The sequence below is a fragment of the Leptosomus discolor genome, chromosome 14, assembly GCF_034619465.1.
Source record: "Leptosomus discolor isolate bLepDis1 chromosome 14, bLepDis1.hap2, whole genome shotgun sequence".
NCBI classification, from domain to species: Eukaryota; Metazoa; Chordata; class Aves; order Leptosomiformes; family Leptosomidae; genus Leptosomus; species Leptosomus discolor.
Genome location: NC_141404.1, coordinates 784,722 through 808,273, shown reverse-complemented (window position 1 = coordinate 808,273; position 23,552 = coordinate 784,722). Strand labels below are relative to the sequence as shown.

The following is a 23,552-nucleotide window of genomic DNA, read 5'->3' as shown; positions in this document are numbered from 1 at the left end:
CCGTCTGGGGTTGCTCTGCTGCCCCAGCACCTCGCGGTGTGCTGGGAGGGAGGCACATGGCTCTTCACAGAGCAGCAGATGCAGAGGTTTAAGTACCGACAAACCCTCTTGAGCAGCGATGGCAGGAAGCGTGAGTAGCGCTGGGAACACGCTGCGATTGCTGGAGTGTTTTTGTAGCGGAGCCTCTTGTGAGGGAATTGCATCTGATATTTTGTAGTGCTTCCTGAATCGCTTCCAGCGTCTTGTGATCTGTCTCCACAGGCAGCTCTTTATCCTTGGTCCACTCAGGCTGTAAGAGTGTCGAGGAAACCAGAACAGTTATCATGGAAATGCTTCTGAGACGGGGAATGACACAGATACAGCCCAAGGCATGTGGTGGTTGTGAATCCCTGGGGTTCGCTCTGCTGTGGGCTGTTAGGGGCTTGTGTGGCTTGCTGTAGGATGGCACATCACCAGGACCACACGTCCGTAAAAGCCAGCGAGGGCCTAGACTGGAGTGATGTGCTGGTGACACTGCGAGAGAGGCGATAAGAAGTACTAGCCTGGATTTCTGAAGTCCTCGCTTAGGTCTGTTTCCATACAGAATCCCCCCACACTCCCTTTTTTACTTGAAATACCAGATTCACTTCTGCCTAGAGATACTGCAGACCCTTTTATCTTCAACTCTGTCTGGACTAGGACTTAAAGTGCGGTGGTAGCACCCGTTGGCTGACTTCACTAAAACAAACTCGACCAGATAAGGCAGCCAGCTCTTAGCGTGCCGACTGGGGAGCGTTAATGCTGGCCTGATGATGTTGTGCCTTTTTATATCTCAGTGCAGGGAAGACCGTGTGCTGCTGTGGCGGGGGTGTGTTTCAGCACCTCTCTTTTCTCTTGGCCCTCTTCGGTCAACTCACTGCGGAGAAGAATGAGGTTGGTCTTGCTGTGACCTATGCTGCCTCGGGGGCCCTCCTCCCTCAGTGGTGGTATGGGCATTACCACCTTGGCGTGCCGAGCTGGGTGCAGGAGGGAATGGGAGGGAAGAATAAGGCCATTAAACGGCAAATGTGTTGCTGTGGAGGCACAGGTAGCAGTTCTAGAGAAAAGGTGTAGTGAGATAACCACTTAAGACTGGACTAAAATCTCCGCTTCACATGTCAGTGATCGATTTTCAGTTTGGAACTTGACACAGTAATTTAAGGGCTAAATTTAGTTTTCCGTGTAATTTTTTTGAACAAAGACAATGTTTGCAAAGGAAGTCTCTACATGGATGTCTTCAATTCTTCCCTACACCATTGTCTGGGTGCGTTCAGCTAAACACAGCAGCTGTGAGTATCGTCCTTCTGTCCTTGCTACACATGTTTTGAATATTTTGGAATATTAATTTTTTCCTGATTCTAGATGACCCACTAAATCCCATCAGCAAGGGCTAGCTGTTAGCTGGGACCACGGACTGAAGTCACGGTGTCATGGGGCCGGATGGTGACCAGCTCCAAGGCCCCTGCTCGAGGCAGGGCCTGGGTCTGCGGATCCATGCTCCTTGAGACCTGCTGCTGGGCCCCGCTGGTACCCAGCAGCGAGGAGCTGCCCTGTGAGTGCCCTAAGATGGATCAGCCCGAGCTTTCTGGAGAACAAACGGATGTGAGGTGCTCTGATCCAGGAACTGGTGTTCTGTGAATCACCTGGGAGCCGTGTAAGACCAGGAATGGTAATGGTGTTGGTGGGAGCGGGACCCTGTGCTGCAGCGCTCAGGGGAGGGATGTTCAGCGATGCGGAGGAGGGATGGGTTGTGAGAGCGCCTGTGCCCGAGGCTTGTCTGTCAGCCAGTGGAGCGACACGGCTCTGTCTTTAGGCAGGACTCGGGGGCGGTGGGTTTCTGGCACAGCTAACTAGGTTTCCCTGGGTCGTTACCATCTTGTCCTGATGCCTTGTCCTGGGTGAACGTCGCGTGTTTAAGTGTCGGGCCAGGATCTGCAAGTACGTTCACTGTATTTTCATGGGTTAGTGTTAAATTTCATAAATGGGCGCCACACAAATAGTTCACTAGGCTTTCTGCTTGAAGGAAGGCAAGAGGTATCAGACTGATAGCTGAGGAGGCTTAAGATAATTTTTTTAGATCATGTTTTGTCATTTTTTTTCCTGGTGATGGATCTTATTTTGCGTAATGAGAGCGAGGAGCAGAGAAGGTTGTTTGGTCCTCTTTAATCTTTGAGTCCCTACAGACTACTTCAGATTTTTCTCCCCAATAAATTGGCTTGCAGCCTGAGCTCATGTTATGCTGAGCGCCAAGCAGGGGTGTGCTGGGCTCGTGCCTGTGTGGTGCAGAGGTGAGCATTTGCTGTGAACTTGTTTAAAACTGTGGTTACACGTTTTGTGTGGGAGGGTGCTGGTCGCTGTGCAGGCAAGGCAGTAAATCTGTTGTCAGAAGGGCTTGCACATATGTAATGAGAGCAGATTATTTCTGTTTTCCCTTATTTTGCTGCCTTGAGGCAGGTGGACAGATTATAGAGGATAGAGAATATATGTTTATCAGCCCTTTCCTGTCTTTTTCATCACCACCCCCACCCCCTTCTGGTGACCCCATTTTCTGGAGGGATAAAGCGAGCAGCCCAACCTCATTTCTCAAATCTGTTGCAAAGTCTGATTAGAGAAATGGAGGAGCTCGGTACCGTGCATGTGTGCAGCTTGCCTCGTCCCCCTCGGGGCTCCTGGGGGCGGCTGGTCTGCTGCAGCCTTCCCAGGGGGTTCTTGCCCTGCCGGTACACTCCGGTCTCCTGGTGCCACTGCCCCTTTTTGAGGACCCTCCTCAAACAAGTTTGAGTCCTGCATAAGCTCTTTCTGTCTCTCCGCGGGTGTACGGGCAGGTGTGGGTGCTAACGTGGCACATCCCAAACAGGATTGCTTTTCCCGGTGGTGCGCAGCGCAGGAAGGTGGGGGAATTGCTCTGCGGCCGACGTGAGCTCTGCTGTGAGCCTCTTTCTTACAGAGAAAAGCCTGGTAGGGACTTTGCGGTTAAAATGGGTGGAGTGGGAGCGTGGGGCTGGCTGACCCGTGACCAAGGGTTAGGTGAATGTCCTGCCTGTCCCTGAGCAGTAGGAGGAGTGGTGTGGCTCTGCTGGCCGCAGCCTGGTGCCTCCTTGGAGAAGCAGAACGTGCTGGCTTTTCTATGGCAGTGACGGCGTCTGCTGCTTGGGAAGGAGCCCTGGCTCAGCTGCTGGGGTCAGCCCACCACAGCACGCTGCTCCACGTTACTCCAGGGAATATTCATGCTGGGGGTGCTGAACGCAGAAGCTGGTGCCTGGCTGCTGTCCTCCAAAGCCCGTGCCATGTCCCCTGGTACACAGCAGCGAGTGCTGGCCGGCCATTCGGGTGGTGTTGTGGAGGTAAAGACGAGGTCAGGGAGCTGGAGCAGAGAAAGTGTTTCCTGATGTTGGTTACTGGTGAGCAAAATGCCCTTCCGAATCCTACTGTAGGCTCCCGTTGGCTTTTCGAGGGGGAGGAGATGTTGCCCTGAGGAAGGGACGCGTGTGGCCTGGCTGGAGGGCTCAGTGCAAGCTTCAACGTTGTGAAAGAGCTGCAGGGCAAGGATAGATCTGCGAAGCACAGATTTTGGTTGTTGGCGAGCTTCGAGCCCTTCCTGTCTGTGTCCAGAAGAACAACAGATTTGAACAAACCCCTTGGGTGTGCTGGTGTCCTTCTGAGACGGCTTTTCTGGTCGTTCAGGAGTCAGTCAGGTGTGTTCCCCAGGCTCTCGGCACGATCCGAAGCAGTGCCTGTTGAGCGTATGGCACCTGTGGCTGGCCGAGTCCTCCTTGGTTTGGAGTTGGCCGGTCCAGCAGCACCCGTCCCGCACTGCTCTGGCCTTGGGTTCCTTGTGCTCGCTCCAGCTGGAGGGGAAGCTGCGCCTGCCGGGCCGGGACAGTCGTTCGTGGCTGTGTGCGGTGCCGGGGCAAACTGTGCTTTTCCTCCTGCTCGGTCGCCCGTCCTAAGCAAGCTTTCTGTTTTGGGTCGTGGCAATAGAAGGTGGTATTTAGGGTGAGGAAGTTGTGCAAAGTGGACACTTGACACCTCGTGGAGGAAATGACACGGCAACTGTACTGCCGATGTGCTTAAGAGGGTGTCTGTTGTGGGTAAGTCCGCTCTACCTGTATGTTATTGGGATGATCAGCTCGTAGAAGCATCCGCAGTTTTGATGCACTGATCTCGGCTGATTCCTGGAACTGTGTGCCTATATTAGTATTGAGCATCTGCGTCTAGTTTTTGGGAAAAACCTTGCCGAAGCAGGAATGCGCTAGACAGGTGATGGGCATTAGGAGACTCTTAGTTGTTTTGCATCAGCTTGAGCAAATAGAGATTTTAGGAGTGGAACAGTTTCAGACATGGGGTAGGTGGATAGGTGTGATTACGAACAGCCTCGGCTCTGTCAGCACGGCGAGTACTGCCGGCCCTTGTCGGTGTGCTGCAGGGAGCTTGCCTCGCTCTTGACTTGCATGAAAGAGCTGTAGACCGGTCGTTTTGGTGCTCATCTCATTGGAATTGAGCCCCAAGTTTAAACTTTAAGTTTCTGTTTGAACCACGATGCAGTTCCTCCATAACCACTGCCGTAACCTGCCGGTCTGTCCGGAGAGCCAGCGGCAGTTGCTCTGGCCAGCAGGGCACCAGCTGCTGCCTTAACTCCGGTCATGCGTGGGTCCCGCGTGCGGTGGGGTGTCCTGGCCTGTCCCCAGCTGCCGTGGGGCGGCAGTGCCCCATCCGGAGCTTTCGGCAGGCTCTGGGTTTGAGTGCGTGGTCAGCTCTGCCTGTCTGACTGCGAGGGCTTGGCAACGGGAAGAGCTCGATGCTTGTGCTCTCGCTGGACGCCCTCTCTGTCTCTCTGCAGAACATCGTGTCCAAGAATGCTATGCAGTACCGGGGGAATGCCCAGCACGATGCGCAGGAGTTCCTGCTCTGGCTTCTGGACAGAGTCCATGAAGATCTGAACAACGTGGTGAATTACAGCGGTGTGCCTCCGCTCAAGGTGAGGGGTTTTGCTGGCAGCTGACATGGGCGAGTAGCTGTAACTTTGCATATAGTCTGTCTTTTTAAATCAGATCTCCCTGTTGGCTTTTCAACTCCCATAGTTGGGCTGGAACAAGCTTGGGTTAAAGTACTGTTTGTTTCTGGCCCTGTGAATGTAACTAGCCATTTCCCTAGTCCCTGGCGAGTGCTCCCCGGTACAACCGTTGTGACTGGTCACGTACTGCTCTGCGCCAGCTGGGAGGTGTTGCAGGGGACAACGGGCTGGTTCCTGCACAGCCCCCCGTGTGAGCAGAGCACGCTTGTTATTTAAAAATCTGGTGACGTTTTTCTGGTGGGTTTGGGCAAGGAGGGCACACGTTTGACTAGGAGTACTGAAGCCGTCTGGTGTGGTGCACCTCCACGCCTGGGTGTGCTTCTAGGGTTTATTCTTCTTTCAGCCACCACTGGAGGATGATGTGCTGCTCGAGGGACCGGCCTTTCCCATCAGTAGTACTTTCGTGCAGGAGCTCTTTCAAGCCCAGTACAGGTATGACAGTCTGAATTTTGAGGCGTTATTGCATGTATTGGTGACCCCAGCATAATTCTACCCTGACGCTAGCTCCCAGTACAGTTGAGACTGGTGTCGTTGTGTTAGCAGCTGTTTCTGAATTCCTGCTGAATGAAATCTGAACTCCAGAGCGGAGAGAGAATTTCATTACTTCAAATTGGTTATGTTCTGTGAAAATGTGCGGTGTGTACCACTTCTTCACCTGCCCTGGAAGCAGGGCAGTGCTCGTGGAGCAGAGACTCAGGACAGCCCTGGCTGTTCAGAGGCAAGAGCCTGTGGCAAGATCTGGAGGTGCCTGGAGGCTGCTGGGGAGTTACAGATCCCAGGCATCTTGCAGAGTTCCTCTTACCTGGCACTTGAGAATTCTGAGCTGAATCTTTCACTGTCCCTTCGGGGCTTTCCCATGAATTTCCCATACTTCCTGGGAAGTGAACTCTCTAATTTCAGAGCTAACACAAGAAACCAGCCTAATTCCCCATGTTCCTCGATGGCTTGTCTCTGTGCTGCTGTAAGAATTGTGATTGCTGGGCTTTCTCCCTGATATTTGCCAAGGCTTCCTTTGCAAAGGACAAACCTTAAGCCTGGTGTAAAAACGAAGCCGGTGTAAGGTGCAGGCTAATTCTGGATGAGAGGTGTGTTGGCTGGAGTTCTTCCCTTCTGAGTGAGAGATCTGTGCACCTGCAGTGCTGGCTGTTGCTGTCTCATTCCCATCACTTCACCTCTCTTCAAAGACAAAACCCTTCCAGGCCTTCCATCTTGGAGCTACTGTTGGTGAATTATTAATTTTGCAGTGGCCGTAGAATCACAGAATCATTTAGGTTGGAAAAGACCTTTAAGATCATCCAGTCCAACCATTAACCCAACACTGCCACGTCCAACACGAAACCATGTTACTGAACGCCTCTTCTACATGTCTTTAAATACCTCCAGGGATGGAGACTCCATCTGATGTTTATTAAGAGCCAAATTCAGTGACCGGAGTGAAGTCTTTTCCTGGCATGCCCTCTAATGAACTTTGAGACTAATTACTTTAAAAGGATGTAGCAATCAGGAGCCCAGCATTTACAGCAGCTATGTCTGTACAGCCGCTGCACAGAGCTGCTTTGTATGGAGAAAGAAGAGTAGAAAGGGGCAGCCAGGTTGACTTGCACAGGCACTCATTTGTGATTTAATGATTTATCCATTCCTGATGAAATGAGGAATAACTCTGTCCTATGATTGATATTTGTACTAGGTCCTCTCTGACGTGCCCTCATTGCCAGAAGCAGAGTAACACCTTTGACCCTTTTCTCTGCATCTCTCTGCCGATTCCTTTGCCTCATACACGGTATGTAACTGCCTTGCACGTAACGTTGGCTGCCTCCCGTGCATGTAGTATTGTTTAATTTGCTACAGGAGGAAGAGAGGTGTCAGCAAAATCTCTCTGCTAAGTCTTTAAAAAAGATAGATAGGACCATATGGGGCTTTAATTTTTTGCTTTGCAGGTAAATTGGAAAATTGAGCCTTTTACTTGTTTCAGAATGGCCCTCTGCCCCCACCCTTAACTTCCTATAGAATTAATTTTTGAGAGAAAAAAATCTTTGATTCACGTAACCAAAATATTTTGCTTTTGATTTAATTTATAGCACTTTAAAAAGGGGAAAAGGATGAAACCCTTTTTTCGTTTTTGCTTTCTTTAGGACAGTCTCACTGATCACTGCAATTTCAGAAAGTTAAAAGCTTTCATGCAAAATGTTTTGCTTTTTTTGAAAGACAGTTGTTGCCAATAAAGGAAAAAGCTCCAGGGCGGGGGGCATGCGGGTAAAAAGTTCAGGATGAAGCTAGAGACGCACAGCAGAGCTACCCATTGTATAAATAAGCAACTCCTTCACCTGGTGTTTTGGGTGCAGAACACTGGTAGGGGTTTAAGAAGCAATGGGAGAAAGTAATGAAAGGCCATGGTAAATATGACTGTGTCACCTTTGGGTCAGAAGTCCCTGCTCCACACCTGAGTGCGGGCTGAGCGGGCTCTCCAGGGAGGTTTCCCTGGCAGGCCGGCTGCCCCACTCTTCCCGAGACAGTGCTTCTGGCTGCCGGCGGAGGCGGGACTGAGGGTCGAGAGGCAACCCGGGGCGGCTGTTGCCAGCAGAGCTCTCGCCGAGTGCTTTAAGGTGCTGCCTCGGGCCGCCCTGGAGCTGCGTGACAGGATCCTTGTTGGGAAATGACGATTGCCTTGTCAGAGCGAGTTTTGTTTTGAACTTCGTGGGGCTTTTTGAGAAGGCGTTCTGCTTGTGGGAGCAAGCGCCACCAGTCCACGCAGTAAGAAAGGAGCCTTTGCAAATCCAGCGTACTCGCGTGGCTGCAGCCGCGTGTCCCTCCAGTGTGCAGTGGCTCCGGACTGCCCCGAGGGCCCTGTGGCTTATGGGCGGCCTGGAGGCCCCCGGGCTGGGCTGGCTCTGCTCAGGGCGCTGCCCAGAAGTGCTCGGCCCAGCCCCAGCAGTGCCCCCCGTGCTCTCCGCAGGCCGCTCTACGTCACCGTGGTGTACCAGGGGAAGTGCTCCCACTGCATGCGGATCGGGGTGGCGGTGCCCATCTCTGGAACGGTGGCCAGGCTGCGGGAGGCTGTCTCCTCGGAAACCAAGATTCCCACGGAGCAGGTAACGGGCTGGTCTCGCCACCCTCCTGCCCTGCCTTCGGCGGGAGGGAGCGCGGAGGCTTTCATCCCGTGCTGGGTATGCAGGAGTTGAAATTGCTGCCTGTGATTGAACGGGAAGCAGGGCAGCGGTAATCTGGATCGTGCTTTTCCCTGTCCATTGGCTTTTTGAAACCTGCTGACGTTGGGTTAACCATCAGTGGAGCGTGCAGGCCTTCTGCCTGATCACATGGTGATTCCTGCATGCTGGCAGTGAGGGAACCATCGGGCTCCTGTGGGGAGTTCCTCTGTAGGAAGAGCTTCGGGAAAGCTGTTGGATCCCACCAAAACCTCTCCATCTGCTACCTTTTCCCCAGCTTCTCTTTCATCACAGTCCTTTTCCCTGTTCCTTGCTCCTGGCCGATGCCAGGGTGTTTTGAGGGATGCCGTCCCTTAGCAGGAGAATCCCAGCTGAGAGACGGGAGCAGCTCAGCCGGACCAGGCACAGGTGGTTTAATGGGTTCTGTTTGCCTCTGCTGACTCCAGATTGTGCTGACGGAGATGTACTACGATGGGTTTCATCGTTCCTTCTGTGATACGGATGACCTGGACACCATTCATGAAAGCGACTGCATTTTTGCCTTTGAGACCCCAGAGATCTTTCGGCCCGAGGGTATACTCAGCCAGAGAGGTGAGTTGATAACTCCGCTTGATGCCCACCTCAGGTGACAGGTGAGGGAGGCTTGTTTTGGAAAAGGATGTACTTGAGAATAAAAGTCCCACAAACAGTTGATGTTTTGGAGTATTGATTTCAACTCTGACTTTGTCCAGACTCGTTCCAGCAGACTTGATGGTGTTGTCAGCTGGGAGGTTATCAAGAAGCGATGTACACTCCTTTCTTCCTCTTCCTGGGGCTACTTCTGCAGACCAGGCTGGCTTAATGTGAAGGCTGTTGTCAGGCTTGATTTAAAGACCTGCTAGGGACTGGGTGAAGCCACTGAAATTGTGTTATTTAAAATCAGATTGCCAGTGATGAATAAACAACCTCAGGAATGAACAAACACTTTCAAAGCTCAAAGACCTCAGCTTCTTTGCATCTCCCTCTCAGTGAAAGGGAATAGTTGCATCCTGGGTAGGTGGAGCGTCATCAAAGGCCAATTTTATTATTGGAAGTGACAAGTAGGGTTTCTGTCACTTTAGCTTTTCTTACTGGTAGACAAAGCTATGAGTGCTTGTGCAAATTGCTGTGAAAGATCAGTTAGGTGAGCACCTGCATACAAATTCTTTCTGTAAAGAAACAGTCACTATGAGAAGAATTGCTCTTTGAAGCCTTCATACAAGTGATAAAAATGGTCTTGATTCCGTATCGACCCCCTCTGCAGCCAAAGGAGGGTTTCTTGAGGGGGGCATCAGGGCACTAAAGGCAGATAACATAACAAAATGTTTCCTTTCTCCTAATTTTTCAGGAATAAATGTGAACAATAACCTGAATAACTTGAAATATGGCACTGAGCACTCCCGAACAATATCTTACTCTCAAGGAACAGTGAAGTCTGGAAAACTGGAACAGTCCTCTACTAAACCAGCAGCCAACGACAAGATTGTCTTGCTGGTGTGTAACAGAGCGTGCACTGGCCAGCAGAGCAAAAGGTGACTGGCAGCTTCACAGTTAGTTACTCTTCTGGCTGCTTCCTTAGTTGACCTGGCTTTTACTCACCGTGTAGTGAAAGCACAAGGTGGAGGAGCGGCAGCTTGCTTCCTAGCTTGCGTTAGGGGCTAAAGAACACGTTGATCATGATCATGATCATTGAACATGAACGAATGCAGCAGAGTATCCCTAATTTTGGTGAACTTCAAATAGCGCAGTGTTACTGGAAGGTGGTGAATGCAGACCGGTTGGAAGGACGTACCACCTCTGTAGAGCTGTCTGGTTTCAGGCAGCAGCAAGCACGTCTGACCAGAGCTTGTGACGTGTGGAAATCTTGGAGTGCAAACAATGGGGGGGCGGGGGGGGGTGTGAGGTGAGAAATGACCATGGCAAAAGCATTTGTACCAACCGCGGACTGAGAACTGTTTGGGCTGCTGAAGTTTTTCACAAAAGGTTTTCCCAGGCAGATTGCGAAGCTCTGCCGCCTGAAGCGAGCTGCTCGAGCACAGAGCAGGGCTGCAGCCCCTTACAAAGGGCCCTCTGCAGCTGGAACAGCCTTTCCTCAAAGTTAAGCACCTCTCCTCTGGAGACCAATTTTTCAATGCCTGGTTTCTGGGGAGTTTCAGCCGAAGCGTGCTGAGCTCCGTAGGTGCTGAGCGAGGAGAAGAGTGGCAGAGTTTGGGGATCCGCTTGCTGAACAGAATAATCTTTTAATTGCTCCCTCAAATGCTGCTTCCTCCTGTAGGTTTGGCTTGCCCTTTGTGTTGCATTTGGAAAAAACAATTGCTTGGGATATTCTGCAGAAGGAAATTCTGGAGAAGATGCAGTATTTCCTGCGGCCTGCTGCCTGCTTGCAGGTGAGGCAAATGGTTCGTCTGTTTTCAGTCTTCCAGTTCTGTGGGGTGTGAGCTAAAGGGGAAGCCGGTTACTTGGAGCAATAAACACGCTGAACTGATGGCTTCCCAATATTTCTTTGTGCAATAATGTCCAGGCCTGGTATTGCACCTCTTTGGTGCTTTTGTCTGCTGTTTGCTGAAAGGTGCAGGTAAGGTTAGACTCGGTGGGTGAAGAAATCGCGTGCTTCGCTTCTTTCCTTGTCCCCAAGAAGTATGTGAGAGATTAGTGCTGCTGTCTGCACTGGAAATCCAGTGGTTGGTGGTGTTTGCCTAAAAGAAAAGCTGGAAGGTTTGCTTAGGGGCTGGGTGCTTCTGATGAGAGCCCCCTGTGAGAGCAGAGGGGTGAAGAGGGGGGTCTTCTCTGGCCACTGTAGAGGAGTTGTTGGGTATGAAGCCTCAGTTGCTGTTCTCCACCCCTCTGTTAGCTGCTTGATGTAGGCACGTTTGAGACCTTGCACTTTTACTTCCTCATGTAAAGCACACATTCTAGGATAAAGTATGTGTCTGCCCGCGCTGAGAGCGGGTTCGCACATAGGAGAGTTGGGTTCGGGTCACCAAGTTGGCTTCTGCTCTTGGTTGCAGGTTTGCCCATTCAGCTTGCGAGTGGTCAGCGTTGTGGGCATAACGTACTTGCTACCTCAGGAGGAGCGACCCCTCTGCCATCCAACAGTGGAAAGGTGAGTAGGTCCCTGTTCCTGGGAGCGGAGAGAGATTTGTCAGCTGGGACCTCCGTGTGTAGCCGTGCAGAAAGGGACAGTCTCAGAGTGGATGTGTGGAATGGACATTCCCTGAGGAGCAGGGAAACGACTGAGCATCCTCAAGAACTGTGTGAGGATGCTCAGCTGGAGTCTGTCCTCCTCAGAAATGGAGAACAGAACGAAAGTATTACTCCTCTTATTTAATATTTTTTTAGTGACTGTTGTTCTTCAGAAATTTTGGTTGATGCCAGTTCTGTAAATCAGTGTACTCTTATTTACAGTACTCTTATTTACAGAACTAATGTACTTGGGTAAAGGCAGCTTGCCAGCTCTGCCGTGTTCTTTGCTGTATGAATTCCTTTTACTCCTTTGCAAACTTGAGCTGTGGGAGGGGAGGAAGGATGAAGGGCTAGTGGAGAGAAGCTAGATGCATGTAAAGGGTAAAAGAGGCTTCAGATTGAAAGGTGGTCTAACTGCTGTCTGCTCCTCTCTCCAGGGCATTGAAGTCATGTGGACAGGGGGGAACTGCTCATGTGAAATTAGTGGTAGAATGGGACAAAGAAACGAAAGATTAGTAAGTATGAAGTAGAAAGCCTTAAAGCGTGTTCACCTCGAGACTGATGCTTGCGGCTTGTGTGAATTGTGCACCCTTCAGCAAACACGAGACCCCCTCAAACTCCGCCCTGTGCCCTGGCCCCTGTCCGCAGGGACAGACTGGGGCTCAGTGCCCTGACTTGCTCCCAGTTGGAATCCTTTTCTCTGTAACTGGGCTTCTGCACTGTGGAGTAGGCATCTCGCCTGTGGCTCCTTCCCCCACAAATCGTATTCGTGTGGGAAAGTTTGTGGGCTGTGAGTAGCTTTTTCTGCCTGAGAGAAACCGGAGCAGGTGCCCACTGAAGCCGTTAGCCCCTGTGTTCAGTTGTGGTGCCCTGGCAGGATCTCTTGCCAGTCCGCTCTCGCTCACCTGTAATGGGACAAAGCCAGGAAGGAGCTGCTGATCCTACCTCCAGAACGGCTCCTGGGCAGTGTGGGGAGTGGGTGGATGTGCTGGTAAAGGTGTTGTCTCCCCTGATGCAGCTTGTTTGTGAATACAGAAGAGGAGTATATTCCAGACTCTGAAAGCGTCCGCCAGCAGAGAGAGCTTCATCATCAACCTCAGACCTGCACTTTATCTCAGTGTTTCCAACTGTACACCAAAGAGGAACAGGTAGGGGTAGCACTGCAGCAGCCAGGACTCAAAAGTCTGGGGTCCACGTGCTGCATGAACTCCTGTACTCCGCAGAGTAGCTGTTTTTGGAGAGACAGATCTGTTGAGACAGGAGAATAAATCTGTAACGCAGCACTAGTTACCAGTCCTGACAGAGGAGAAAGTTGTGGGAGGTACCGCTTTTGGGTGGTTTTGCCCCCCTAAATGTTGATGTGAGGACTTACTCTTCTTTCTGCCGTTTCCTCCCTGTGGAGTAGCGATGTCTTTTGCTGGCCTACTTTCTAAAGGCCGAGAGCAATGTGGCTGCTTGGTGGGAATTCACTGCTGTCCTGGAGCAGCTCTGTGGTTCCAAGCTTGAGCAGGGCTGGGGTGGGCTCGAGGCAACCCCCGCTGAGTGGGACCCCCCCGAACGGCAGCACAGGGACCGCTCAGCTCAGTTCTCCAGAGGTGTGGCCGTTCTCCTCCTCCAGCTCTGCTCGTGGTGGGAGGACGTTGAAGTGGCAGGAGTGAAGGTGTGCCACGGGGCAGGCGAGAGATGGGCCTGATCTGGCCCTTGCCTGGAACGTGTAAGCATCTGCATTCCTTTGCCAGAGGTCTTTAACCTGCTGGAAAAAGGGATGGTCCTAGAGGTGGACTGCGGACCTGTGATTGGGCTGTAATAATTTTGGAGCCTCTCTTGTCGCTTCTTTCAGAGGTGAGGGAAAAGTTGTTTGACAAATTAAAGCTCTCTGGCTTCAGAGTTTTCTGAGCACTGGGCTGTGGAGGGAAACTCATGTCATGTTTGCGTCTTTGAAAAGACACGTTCTCCTTGGTGGACAATGAAATTCTCTGCGGTTTGAAAGTCTGTGCCGTTGGGCCGTGAGGAGGAAGAGGGCAGCGAGGTGTCAGATGAAATTGAAGCACGCCTGTCATCTTCCTGTTCTGATTATTTCTTTGCTGCTGGTTTTCTTGTGAGGATGCTTTTACGCGGGTGCCAGGCCTACCTGCTTTTTGCCTTTGTTTTTTCTTCTCCCCCGTTTCAAAGGGTGAGGGGTTTATAAGGTGGGAATAGCTTCTCTGCACAGCAGCACCAGCTGAATTCTGTCTCACAGTGGAGGTGCCTCCTGCGTGAGGTGCTCGTGTCTCTGCTTCTCGCTGCTTTGAAAAGCATCATGGAGAACCCTGCACTTCCAACGAGCTTGGTGCACGCTGGGGGTAGATGGGGTGCAGGGTCAGTGTCTGCAGTGGGCCCAGCGCAGCAGAGGAACAGTGAAAGCTGCCTGGGAATGTGAATGCTAACACCCACTCATGCCTCTTCCTCGCAGCTTGCCCCGGATGACGCGTGGCGGTGCCCACACTGCAAGCAGCTGCAGCAGGGGAGCATCACACTGAGCCTCTGGACCTTACCTGATGTTCTCATCATACATCTCAAAAGGTTTAGACAGGTAAGGGTGTCTGCAGTGACGCTGGAGGGCTGCTGCTCAGCCAGGGCGTGACCTGACCAGACCATCTCTTCAGAAGTGGCTCAGCCCTGTGCGTTTTTGTTTTCCCCAAGCACGGTGGCCTCGCTGCAGCTGGTGCTGTTCTCTGTTTACGCAGGAAGGAGACCGAAGGATGAAACTTCAGAACATGGTTAAATTCCCCCTCAGCGGCTTGGACATGACTCCTCATGTTGTTAAGCGCAGTCAGAGCAGCTGGAGTCTGCCATCTCACTGGTCACCCTGGAGGAGACCTTATGGCCTCGGGAGGGATCCTGAGGACTATATCTATGACCTGTATGCTGTCTGCAATCATCACGGCACCATGCAAGGGGGACACTATACAGGCAAGTATCCTGCAATGCTGTGTATATTGGATCCTTTCAGAAAGAAAATAGTTGTATTTTTCTATTGAGTGTCCATAACTACTTCATCTTTCTTGACAAAAGGACCTAACCCAGCTAACGAGGGCTGGCTGCCTAATACGCAGGGGTAACTTTTGTGACTTTGAGGAATGGAACAATACCTGTTGACCCCAAATGTCTTGCTGTACATTTCTTTCTCTGCTATTTTATTTCCCCTTCAGAGTAATGTAACTCGCCTTTCATATTTCAGAAATGGTCCTGGCCACTCAACACAGAACTGCTGTAGTTGCAAGAGGCTGTTGTACGTAGGAAGTGTTTGCACATTGTCTGTGTGCACAGCCAGTTTAGGAACTCCTCTTTACTTGTTCCAGCAGCTCCCAGAGCAGCCAGAGGTAGACAGAGTTGCTTGGTGTTTCTTAGGATCTGTATAACTTCACACAGCCACCCAGAAAATGTGTGTGTCTGGTTTTGCCCTCTGATGTATGTGTCTGGGCTGTGTTGTCCTTGGTGGGCTCGGTCGGAAGGAGACTTGCTGATGGAGGCAGACTGCCACGAGTAACAGGAGTGAAGTGGATGGAGCCACTCCAAAGGGTGTTCATTCGGAGCAGTGGTGTGGGGGACAAAGAAAGTCCTGAAACACGAGCTGTTGATTGTATTGTGGTGGCCTCAGGCCCCCATCTTGCCAGTCAGACTGGAAGAGGATGTGTTACATGAATAAATCTGTTCCTTCCATTCTCCCCTGAGTCCAGCATAGCAGATAAGGTCATGTTTAAGTTGTCATAGAGCAAACCTGAGTGTAGGAGTGAGGAAAGTCTAATAGTGATGTATTTTCTCTCAGCATATTGCAAAAACTCGGTTGATGGCCAGTGGTACTGCTTCGATGACAGTGATGTTCAGCAGCTTTCTGAAAACGAAGTCTGCAAGCAGACAGCTTACATTCTTTTCTACCAGAGACGCACAGCAATCCCATCATGGTCTGCTAACAGCTCTGTGGCAGGTAAGCCCTGCTGGCGTTCTCAAGGAGCGGTTGCAGTTTGTCTTTCATGGACAGTGTGTCCTTCTGAAGAATTTCCTGCCCAGCTCTGCTTAAGCCCCCGCTCTTTGTCCCAGAACTCAGCGAGGCTCGTCCGAGTCTGCTGCTGTGTCTGAGGCCGTGGGAAACGCTGTCTCTTCTGTAAAGGCTGCTGGTGGCAGAGAGGCTCTGGAGATGGGGGAGCCCCCTCCACCCCTCGGGTGGGCAGCCAGCAGTGAATGTGTCAGCTGAATGACAGCTGGGGACTCGCCTTTGGAAAGGGTCGGATTTGCACTGCGTTTGTGGGCAGCTCAAGCGCTGCCCTCTGCCTGCGGGCTGTTACACTGATTCTTTTGATTCACAGCATACTGGGACAAGTGCAGTTCGGTCTCTATTTTGTGAGAGTAAAGACTTAGTCTCTTGGCAGTGTCTGGATGCAGTGGCCGTGCAGCCCGGCTCCAGGCGTCTCTCGAAGCCAGTGCAGTACGGACCCAACTCTCCGTGGCCTCCCAAGGTTTCGTGTGTTCCGCAGCTGCGTGCTGCTGCCTGATGGCTGTGCCTCGTCCCTTGCAGGCTCCACAAGCTCCTCGCTCTGTGAGCACTGGGTCAGCCGTCTTCCCGGGAGCAAGCAGCCCAGCATCGCTTCGGCGGCATCGTCGCGGCGCACGTCTCTGGCTTCGCTCTCGGAATCGGTGGAGCTAACGGGGGAAAGGAGTGAAGATGATGGTGTGTATCCACACTGCGGTGCGTGGGGAGTACTGGGCTGCTAGTCTTTCTGTTACCAGAGCCCTGCTAAAATAGCTGCAAAATACGTAGTTACAAGGGACAGTTACTCTAGCAGCTGGGGAGGCAGACACTGTGTCGGCAGGAGCAGATGGGTTCTGGTACAAAAGGATGGAGAAGAGCAGGGCAGGGACTTTAAGGAGCCTTTCAGAGAAAGGAAATACGGTCAACGAAACCTCTCAAGAACTTCTTGTGCTTGTGATTTTTCTGGGTTTCACTGCAGCAGGGAGGCTGACATATCAGTGCAGCTTAGCATAGGTACTAATTGTCTGCTGTCGTGCTGTAGACTGCTCCCAGGGATGTGAGAAGACAAATTCACTTGAGTGTGCAAATAACTGTTCTGTTCCTGAACACGTAGTGTTCCGCTCCTCTACGTAGTGACTTACAGCTTCTGAAAATGTGGAGCTCTACGGGTCGGTCTGAGCGTTTTGAAGTGGGTACAGAGAGGTCCCTGCAGCAGTGTTGTGAGAACTGTCAGATCTAGCCGTGGTAGTTGCATTTCTAAAATGCTTATTGTACTTTGTCTTTGTAAATAGAAATGCATTGCTTTATCTAAAGGAGTAGTAATCCTACTTTGCCTTTTACAGGATGGTATGGGAAATATTCTTTAATACAGAAAAATGTATTTCTGGGAGCATAATCATAGTTGGTGAACTTGCTGCTGGTTTCAAGGACTTCCAAGGTCCAAAACTTGTGTTTGATCTCCTGCTGCTCAAGAATGAGAGGAAAATCTGGATTTTCAGTTAAGGCTTCAGAGAATGACTTCTGGGTGACCACTAGCAAACAACAGTTGTTGAATTCCTTGCTCAACTTTCATGTAAGATGCTGTGCCTGCAGCAGGCATGAAGAGATAGGCATGCAGTGTGGTGTAGGTGGCTGTCTGACTTGGGGATGGGTGGGATAAACCGACCGCAGGCTTGGCTTTTGTCCTGAGGATGTCGCTTGCTTTCTCTGCAGGAGGATTTTCAACTCGGCCATTTGTAAGAAGCGTCCAGCGTCAGAGCTTGTCATCTAGATCTTCTGTCACCAGCCCACTGGCAGTGAGTGAAAACGGTGTCAGGCCCTCGTGGTCACTCTCCGCCAAACTGCAGTTGCGCTCCAACTCTCCGTCGCGCTTCTCTGGAGATTCCCCTGTACATGCTTCTGCTTCCACCCTGGAGAAGATTGGGGAGGCTGCTGATGATAAAGTCTCCACCTCTTGCTTCGGCAGCCTGAGGAATCTCTCCAGCAGCTACTTGGAACCCTGTGATGGCAGTCGGCGAGAGCACAGGACGGCTCGCAGAGCTCCTCTGGCTGTCATGGAAGGGGCATTCAGGGAAGAGTCTGTGGTAAGGACATCGAGCTCGGATCTCTCAGATGGATATGGCAAAAGCTCTGTGCAGCCAGACAGGAATCGCCCTGCTTTGGACCCTTTTGACAACAACAATCAAATCGCCTTTGTTGATCAGAGTGATTCTGTGGATAGCTCTCCGGTCAAGGAGGTGAAAGCCCCCAGTGGGACGGGGCTGGCTGCAGAGAAGGCAGATGGCACCCCTAAGAAGGCTCACAGCTCCAAGGGAGTTTCTGAGCCAGACAAAAGTTTGAGGAAGGGAAGGACAGTCTTATCTACCCAAGAGACCAAAGTCTCTCACCCTTCTCCTCCTCTAAAGAGTTCCCAGAAAGTTTCCCGGTCTAGAAGTAAGGCGGACTCCTCTAGGGCCAGTGGGCGACACGGGTCTCCTGCTCCCACTCAAGCTAGGAAGGACCATAGCACGAAGCCCCTTGAGGTGGCTGTCCCGTCGGCTCAACAGAAGCAGAAGTCAGGTTCTTCTCCATCCTCCACAGCTGCCAAGAAAACCCCATCAGGCTCATTGACTAAAGGCTCTTCTGCTGGGAAGAGCCGGACTTCAGACCGAAGCCTCAGCAGGGAGGGCTCTAAGATGAGCCTGGGGTCGGATAAAGCGAGCGTTACCAGCAGCTCAAGAACGAGCTCCCCGCGGATAAGCCACTCCAGGAGCGACAGCAGGGCGGCGGACAGCAAGCACGTGCGGAGCTCCTCCATGGCCAACCTGCGGTCTCCAAACGTTGGTGTGCGTTCTGGTTTGAAGAGGGACAGCAAGTCAGAAGAGAAAGGATTGTCTTTCTTTAAATCGGCCTTGAGGCAGAAGGAGACCCGGAGGTCAGCAGACCTGGGCAAGACAACGATGCTCTCAAAAAAGACAGGGAGTGGCAGTTCCAAGTCAGGCAGTAAAAACGTGCTGGAAGACAAATCAGAGAAAGGTGTTGTCCCACCAGCCTCTCAAACCAATGCCAACGTCACTGCAAAAGAAAAACTTGTCCCAAAAGATGCCACACCCAACAAACATTCTCTGCTCTCCAGTCGCAAGTCTAAGTCTTCCCAGCCAGATCCCAGAGTCCAGTCTCCTCCTGCCGGTGGCAAGCAGTCTGCTGACAAGCCGCTGAAAAAATTACCTTCCAGCATGCAGGTGTCTGTATGGCCTTCTCTGGAACCTCAGTGAAATGCTGCAATCCAGGTGTCTTTTCTTCTGCTGAGAAGCTAATTTATTCTGAGCTCTTGTTTTTTTGTTCATGTGCCTAATGTATGTTTTGAGGAGAAGTTAACTGCAAGTTGTTAAAGCGCCTTTTGATTCTGCCATCAAACCAAATAGCCACAGGCAGCCAGCACTGATGCAAGTAGTCTAGCTGGAGTCGTTGAACATGAATGCAGCCGTCCCATAGCACTTGTACAGGCGTCTCTTTGTAGAAAATGCAACAACTTTCTTCAGATTCGAGGTCTGGAATCTGAAACCTGGTTGTACTGACACTGGTGTGCTTTGTAGAGCTGTGAACTGATATTCCTTTGGTCTGGTTCTGAGCAGGCTGTGGCCACGCTGGTCTATGGCCTTGTTCTGAGCTGTGGAGGATGCGAAGGAAACTGGAAAGGAGAGACTGCCGCTTCTTTATGCTCTCTCTCAACCCTCTCTCCCTGCTCCCCTCCATTTTTCAAGCTTTCTAAAGGGCAATATTTCAACACTAATGTTGTTTCTCAGGTATATACTCAGCCAGTATAGGAGGGACTAGCATTAGTGGATGGACAGAAAGGTACCTGTGTGTACGCGTGTCTGTGTAAGAGATTTCATTTTTGCATTCCAACAGCAGAAAGTTCTTGGTTTTTTTCCATGAAATGTAACCTGTGGTTTTTTGTTGCTATGTCTGTGAGGAGTTTTACTCTGTCCATACCTAAGGTGACCTCTACCCTATCCTCTTTTAATTACTTTCTGTCTTCTGAAACGCTATACTAAGCAACAGAAGAAATCACCAAGCAGCAGCTGGTTGCCGGCTCGTACCTGTGGAAGTGCTAGGCAGGAGGTGGTTGCAGTGCCGTAGGAGAGCCGTCTTCACGCACCTGAAGGGCGGTGATGCTGGTAGGACCCCTGCTCAAACTCCTGAGAAGAAGCATTTCCTAATGTGCTCAGATGCTTAATCGTAGTGGTGTGACTATAGCATCCGTTATTTATAGGAGTAATGTTTAGATAAGCCGAGTGTCGTCCTGTCTTCTCCGCCTTCTCTGAGCATGCTTTGAACAAGCCTCTTCGTGCGGGTCGGGGGGGCTGTACCGAGATACCACGGAGCAGCTTTCACGCCCTCGGGACCGCTGCTCCGTCCCTCCCTTCGGCGTGCTGGTCGCCTGCCCTGGCGGGGCCGGCTGCCTCGCGTCTCTTGGCGAAGCGATCCCCGTTCTTGTTTGGACGACAGTCTCTTATCAGGGTTGAAACACTACATCTAGTGACGTCTTTGTTTACATGCCCTTCTTACAGGGGAGATTCCTCAAGTTCTTTAAGATTCCTCTTAAAAGGTGGATTCCTCAAGTCCTTTTATATACATGCGGTGTAATGTTTTTATTTTGTTTCCGTGAGTTTTTATTGATGTGGTGCATATCCTTTACGTCCAGCAGCAATCTGTGTAGGTCACGACGTGCAGCAGCTGGGCAGTGTGCTGGGCACGCTTGTCTGCTGGATGAGGTCTCTGCCTGTCGTGCAGTCTTGTGTGGCAAAGCTTCTCCAGGCTTGGCTCGTGGTCAGACGTGTTTGTACGTCTGTCACCGCAGCGGACAGCCCTCAAACGAGCAGTGACTCGGAGCTGCTCTGTTCCACCTCCTCTCTTGAGCTGATGTGCTGGTGACCCTGCAAGAAGCCTTGCCCCAAGGTCTGCTGGGCACGTTGCTGCTCCGCGAGTGCTTTTCATCTGCAGCAAGCTTTGGAGAGAAGTGTCTTGGGGGTAGCTGGCACCTTGGAGAGAAGGCAGCGGGTGTGTGGAGCTGAGCTGGGGGTCCACGGGGCTCTGGTCAGTGTGACCGTGAGCCCCCCCTGCAGTAGAACCCTCCCTCTGTCCCAATGACTGTCATGCAACCCAGAAGCAATGCCGGTAGCCTGCATGTTTTAACGATATGCTGGACTCTGTGCCCTGGACTCTGTTTTTAGACTTGAACGTGACCACCATCTCGATGCATTTCTTCTCCCGGGTATTGTTTCAGTCTCATTTATTGCAGCAACAAGAAGCAGATTGCATTACTTGCTTCTTAAATGTATGACTTGGATTATTCTTGGATTATTTTTTGCTATATCCAGCAGAGCAGATAAGACTTGCTTCATGTTGTAGTACTTAAATTACTCCCTGAAATGTTGATGTTGAAGTATTTGTTTAAGGTTTTATCTGTATTAAGGTCTTGCACTGTGTCAGCTCCTCTCTTGTAACAGCTCTTCCAGCAAGAATGTAATTCTGGTAGCTAGTGCTAATTTGGTTTGCTGTCTTTTAATAGACAGAACCTGTTTTCTGTGCGTTTTACCATGGGACATTTGTGAAAGGTTATTTTTATCAAATGACATTTTCTTTTCATGCCATCATTCACTGAAGAAGTCTGAACTGGAAGCTGGTGTGTGGTCTTTGAGGTGGTTTTGCTCCTGTGTTGCGTGCCTGGACTGAAGGAGATCTGAAGCCACGTCCAAATTGGCGTTTTAGCTGAACGCCAGTTCAATACATTTGTATTGGGGGCGTGAGAATGGTCATTAGAGCTCCCGTGTGGACAAAGTGGGAGTGGGAGGTCCTGCTGTTCCAGCAGCTGATGTTACAAGCAGTTGAACCTCTGCAATCCCATGGTGTGCAATGTAGCTCTTTTTCTGTGTATTCCCCGTAATTCCTGGTGGAAATTGCTGCCAGCTCCAGCGCTGTCTGCTCTGTGTGTGCTGCCCGGCTGGACTTTGTACCTGTCCCTCTGGAAGCAGCAGCTCTGGCGCACAGGCTCCTCGCTCTGCGGAAGAGGCCGTGCTGACGGTGCCCTCGTCGAGCAGATGAGCTGCTGCTGCTCCTCTCTGGTGGGCTGCCAGCACGGGGCGTGTGTTCTGGCTCAGGAGGGCTTGACTTAGGGTGTCCTCAAGCAAAATGTTTTGGCTTGTGAGGGCGCGCTGTGGTTTGTGTTGAATGTAGGGCGCACACCGGGCGAAGCGTGCCCGTGCCCTCCCCGCGGTGTGGCTGTGCCGATTCTGTAACAAAGCGGTTTGGAAAGCAGCCGTTTGCTGCCGCTCAGCATTTTGGTGTCACAGATTTCCAGTGGTATGTGAACTTCCTTGCACAGGAGAGGGCTGAAGGGTGCGGGTCCAGGAACAACAGTATTCATTGTGAGTGTAGAGCCAAGCCTCGTGGCTGTTCGTCGTGGCTCCGTCAGTGATGAGTGCATCTTTCTAAAACTGAGTGTAGGTTACTGCAGTCCCTGCGTGAAGTGATTTGGGGAAAAGCAACATCAGTCTTCTTGCTTTAAAGCAGACTTTTTTCTTAGCCCTTTTGTCTGTAGGAATTCCTGTCCATGCGTATTGCATTGTCCAGTGTAAGGATGTGGCGCGATTTTTGGGGTGGTTCAGCCTGGAGAAGAGGAGGGTCTGGGGAGACCTTACAGCGGCCTTCTGGTACTTGAAGGGGGCTGTAGGAAAGATGGGGAGGGACTCCTGATCAGGGGGTGTGGCGACAGGACGAGGGGTCACTGTTTTGAGCTGAAAGAGGGTAGATTTAGGTTAGATAGGGAGAAGAAGTTCTTCACCGTGAGGGTGGTGAGGCTCTGGCACAGGCTGCCCAGAGCAGCTGTGGCTGCCCCCTCCCTGGCAGGGCTCAAGGCCGGGCTGGATGGGGCTGGGAGCGACCTGCTCTGGTGGGAGGTGTCCCTGCCCGTGACAGGGGGGTAGGACTGGATGGCCTTTAAGGTCCCTTCCAGCCCGAACCGTTCTGTGGTTCTCTGATACTAGGGAACACTCCAGAGAGGGATCTTCCAAGTCCTAGGTGCCAACGCCTGCCTTGGCTCTGTGTGCTGAACCTTAGGGCAGGGAAGGCTTGAGGCTGGTCTGAAGCAGCCGCTTGTACATGGTCACCTCTTCCCTTCAAATTCCTGTTTGGCTTCAGGTGCACTCGTGCCTGTGGAGAAGGTGTCGTGCCACCTTCTCAAGGTCACTGCTGGCCAGGGATCTCCACCTGCCCCTGGGTGGTGGCAGGTGGGGCCTGGAGGTCTCCTGGCTGGGCACCTGAGCGGGACGAGAATGGATGCTGTCCGACCGGACAGCTTTGCCGTTCGGGCACAGCCGTGGGTGGCGTGGCTGCCCAAGGGGTGGGCTGGCCTGGCTTGGGGGCGGTGGAGCCTGGGACCCCCGTGCTGGTGACCTGGAGGCGGAGGTTTACGGGGCAGCCGCAGGCTGGGGAGAAATGCCTTGAGAGGGAGAGGCTCTCCAACGGCCATGCGAGCTCCAGGGGAAAGGCTTCAGGTCCTCCGGAGGGTTCCGTGGTGCGCTCCCAGCCAGCGCTGGGCTGGACTCGCCTGCCTCGGCCACGCATACCTCGTGTTGCGCCCCACGTCCCAGCTCTGCCCCTTGCTCCTGGTCCTGCAGTCGGCCCTCTGGGCGCAGGAAAGCAGCGCCTTCATTCCAGTGCCAGATTCCTGCTGGAGTCACCGAAAGAAATTATTTTTACCCCTTTTTGGGCTGCGTCTTTTGGATAGTGTTTAGTAGTATACAAATTATAAGCACATTTTCAATGACGTGTGTTACAGAGGCACCTTTTATTTGTATTAATCACGTTTGATAGACAATTTGGTGCCTGCGGTTCTCTGTAAGTGTCTCACTTTGGGTGTATAAATTGTTAACCCTTTCAAACTTATCAAATATGGCTAAATAAACAAAAAGATGCTTAGGATAGAAAATTAGCAGCTTAATTACAGTACAGTTATTCCACTGTAAGCGCCCTCATCCGCCTTAGCTGCAGGGTTGTTTGCTTTCCAAAGCTGAAACTTGAGCATGATCAACCATGTTTTCTC

General features: G+C 51.6%; 1 protein-coding gene across 2 annotated transcripts in view; it reads left to right on the top strand.

Annotated features, from left to right (window-relative positions):
- The window catches only part of USP31 (ubiquitin specific peptidase 31), a 28,826-nt gene extending 10,091 nt beyond the window's left edge, over nucleotides 1-18,735 (top strand). The window contains exons 2-16 of one of the 2 annotated variants that reach the window (XM_086472984.1): nucleotides 4,859-4,996; nucleotides 5,436-5,524; nucleotides 6,780-6,872; nucleotides 8,046-8,181; nucleotides 8,703-8,847; nucleotides 9,623-9,806; nucleotides 10,550-10,661; nucleotides 11,283-11,377; nucleotides 11,895-11,972; nucleotides 12,476-12,605; nucleotides 13,910-14,029; nucleotides 14,184-14,409; nucleotides 15,266-15,424; nucleotides 16,013-16,165; nucleotides 17,180-18,735. In XM_086472984.1, coding sequence (XP_086329110.1) covers nucleotides 4,859-4,996; nucleotides 5,436-5,524; nucleotides 6,780-6,872; nucleotides 8,046-8,181; nucleotides 8,703-8,847; nucleotides 9,623-9,806; nucleotides 10,550-10,661; nucleotides 11,283-11,377; nucleotides 11,895-11,972; nucleotides 12,476-12,605; nucleotides 13,910-14,029; nucleotides 14,184-14,409; nucleotides 15,266-15,424; nucleotides 16,013-16,165; nucleotides 17,180-18,720 — 3,399 coding nt within the window. In that variant the 3' untranslated portion in view covers nucleotides 18,721-18,735. The remainder of the gene's footprint in view (nucleotides 1-4,858; nucleotides 4,997-5,435; nucleotides 5,525-6,779; nucleotides 6,873-8,045; nucleotides 8,182-8,702; nucleotides 8,848-9,622; nucleotides 9,807-10,549; nucleotides 10,662-11,282; nucleotides 11,378-11,894; nucleotides 11,973-12,475; nucleotides 12,606-13,909; nucleotides 14,030-14,183; nucleotides 14,410-15,265; nucleotides 15,425-16,012; nucleotides 16,166-17,179) is intronic. The other variant, XM_086472985.1, reaches the window with a different exon arrangement.
- The last annotated feature ends 4,817 nt before the right edge of the window (nucleotides 18,736-23,552 follow it).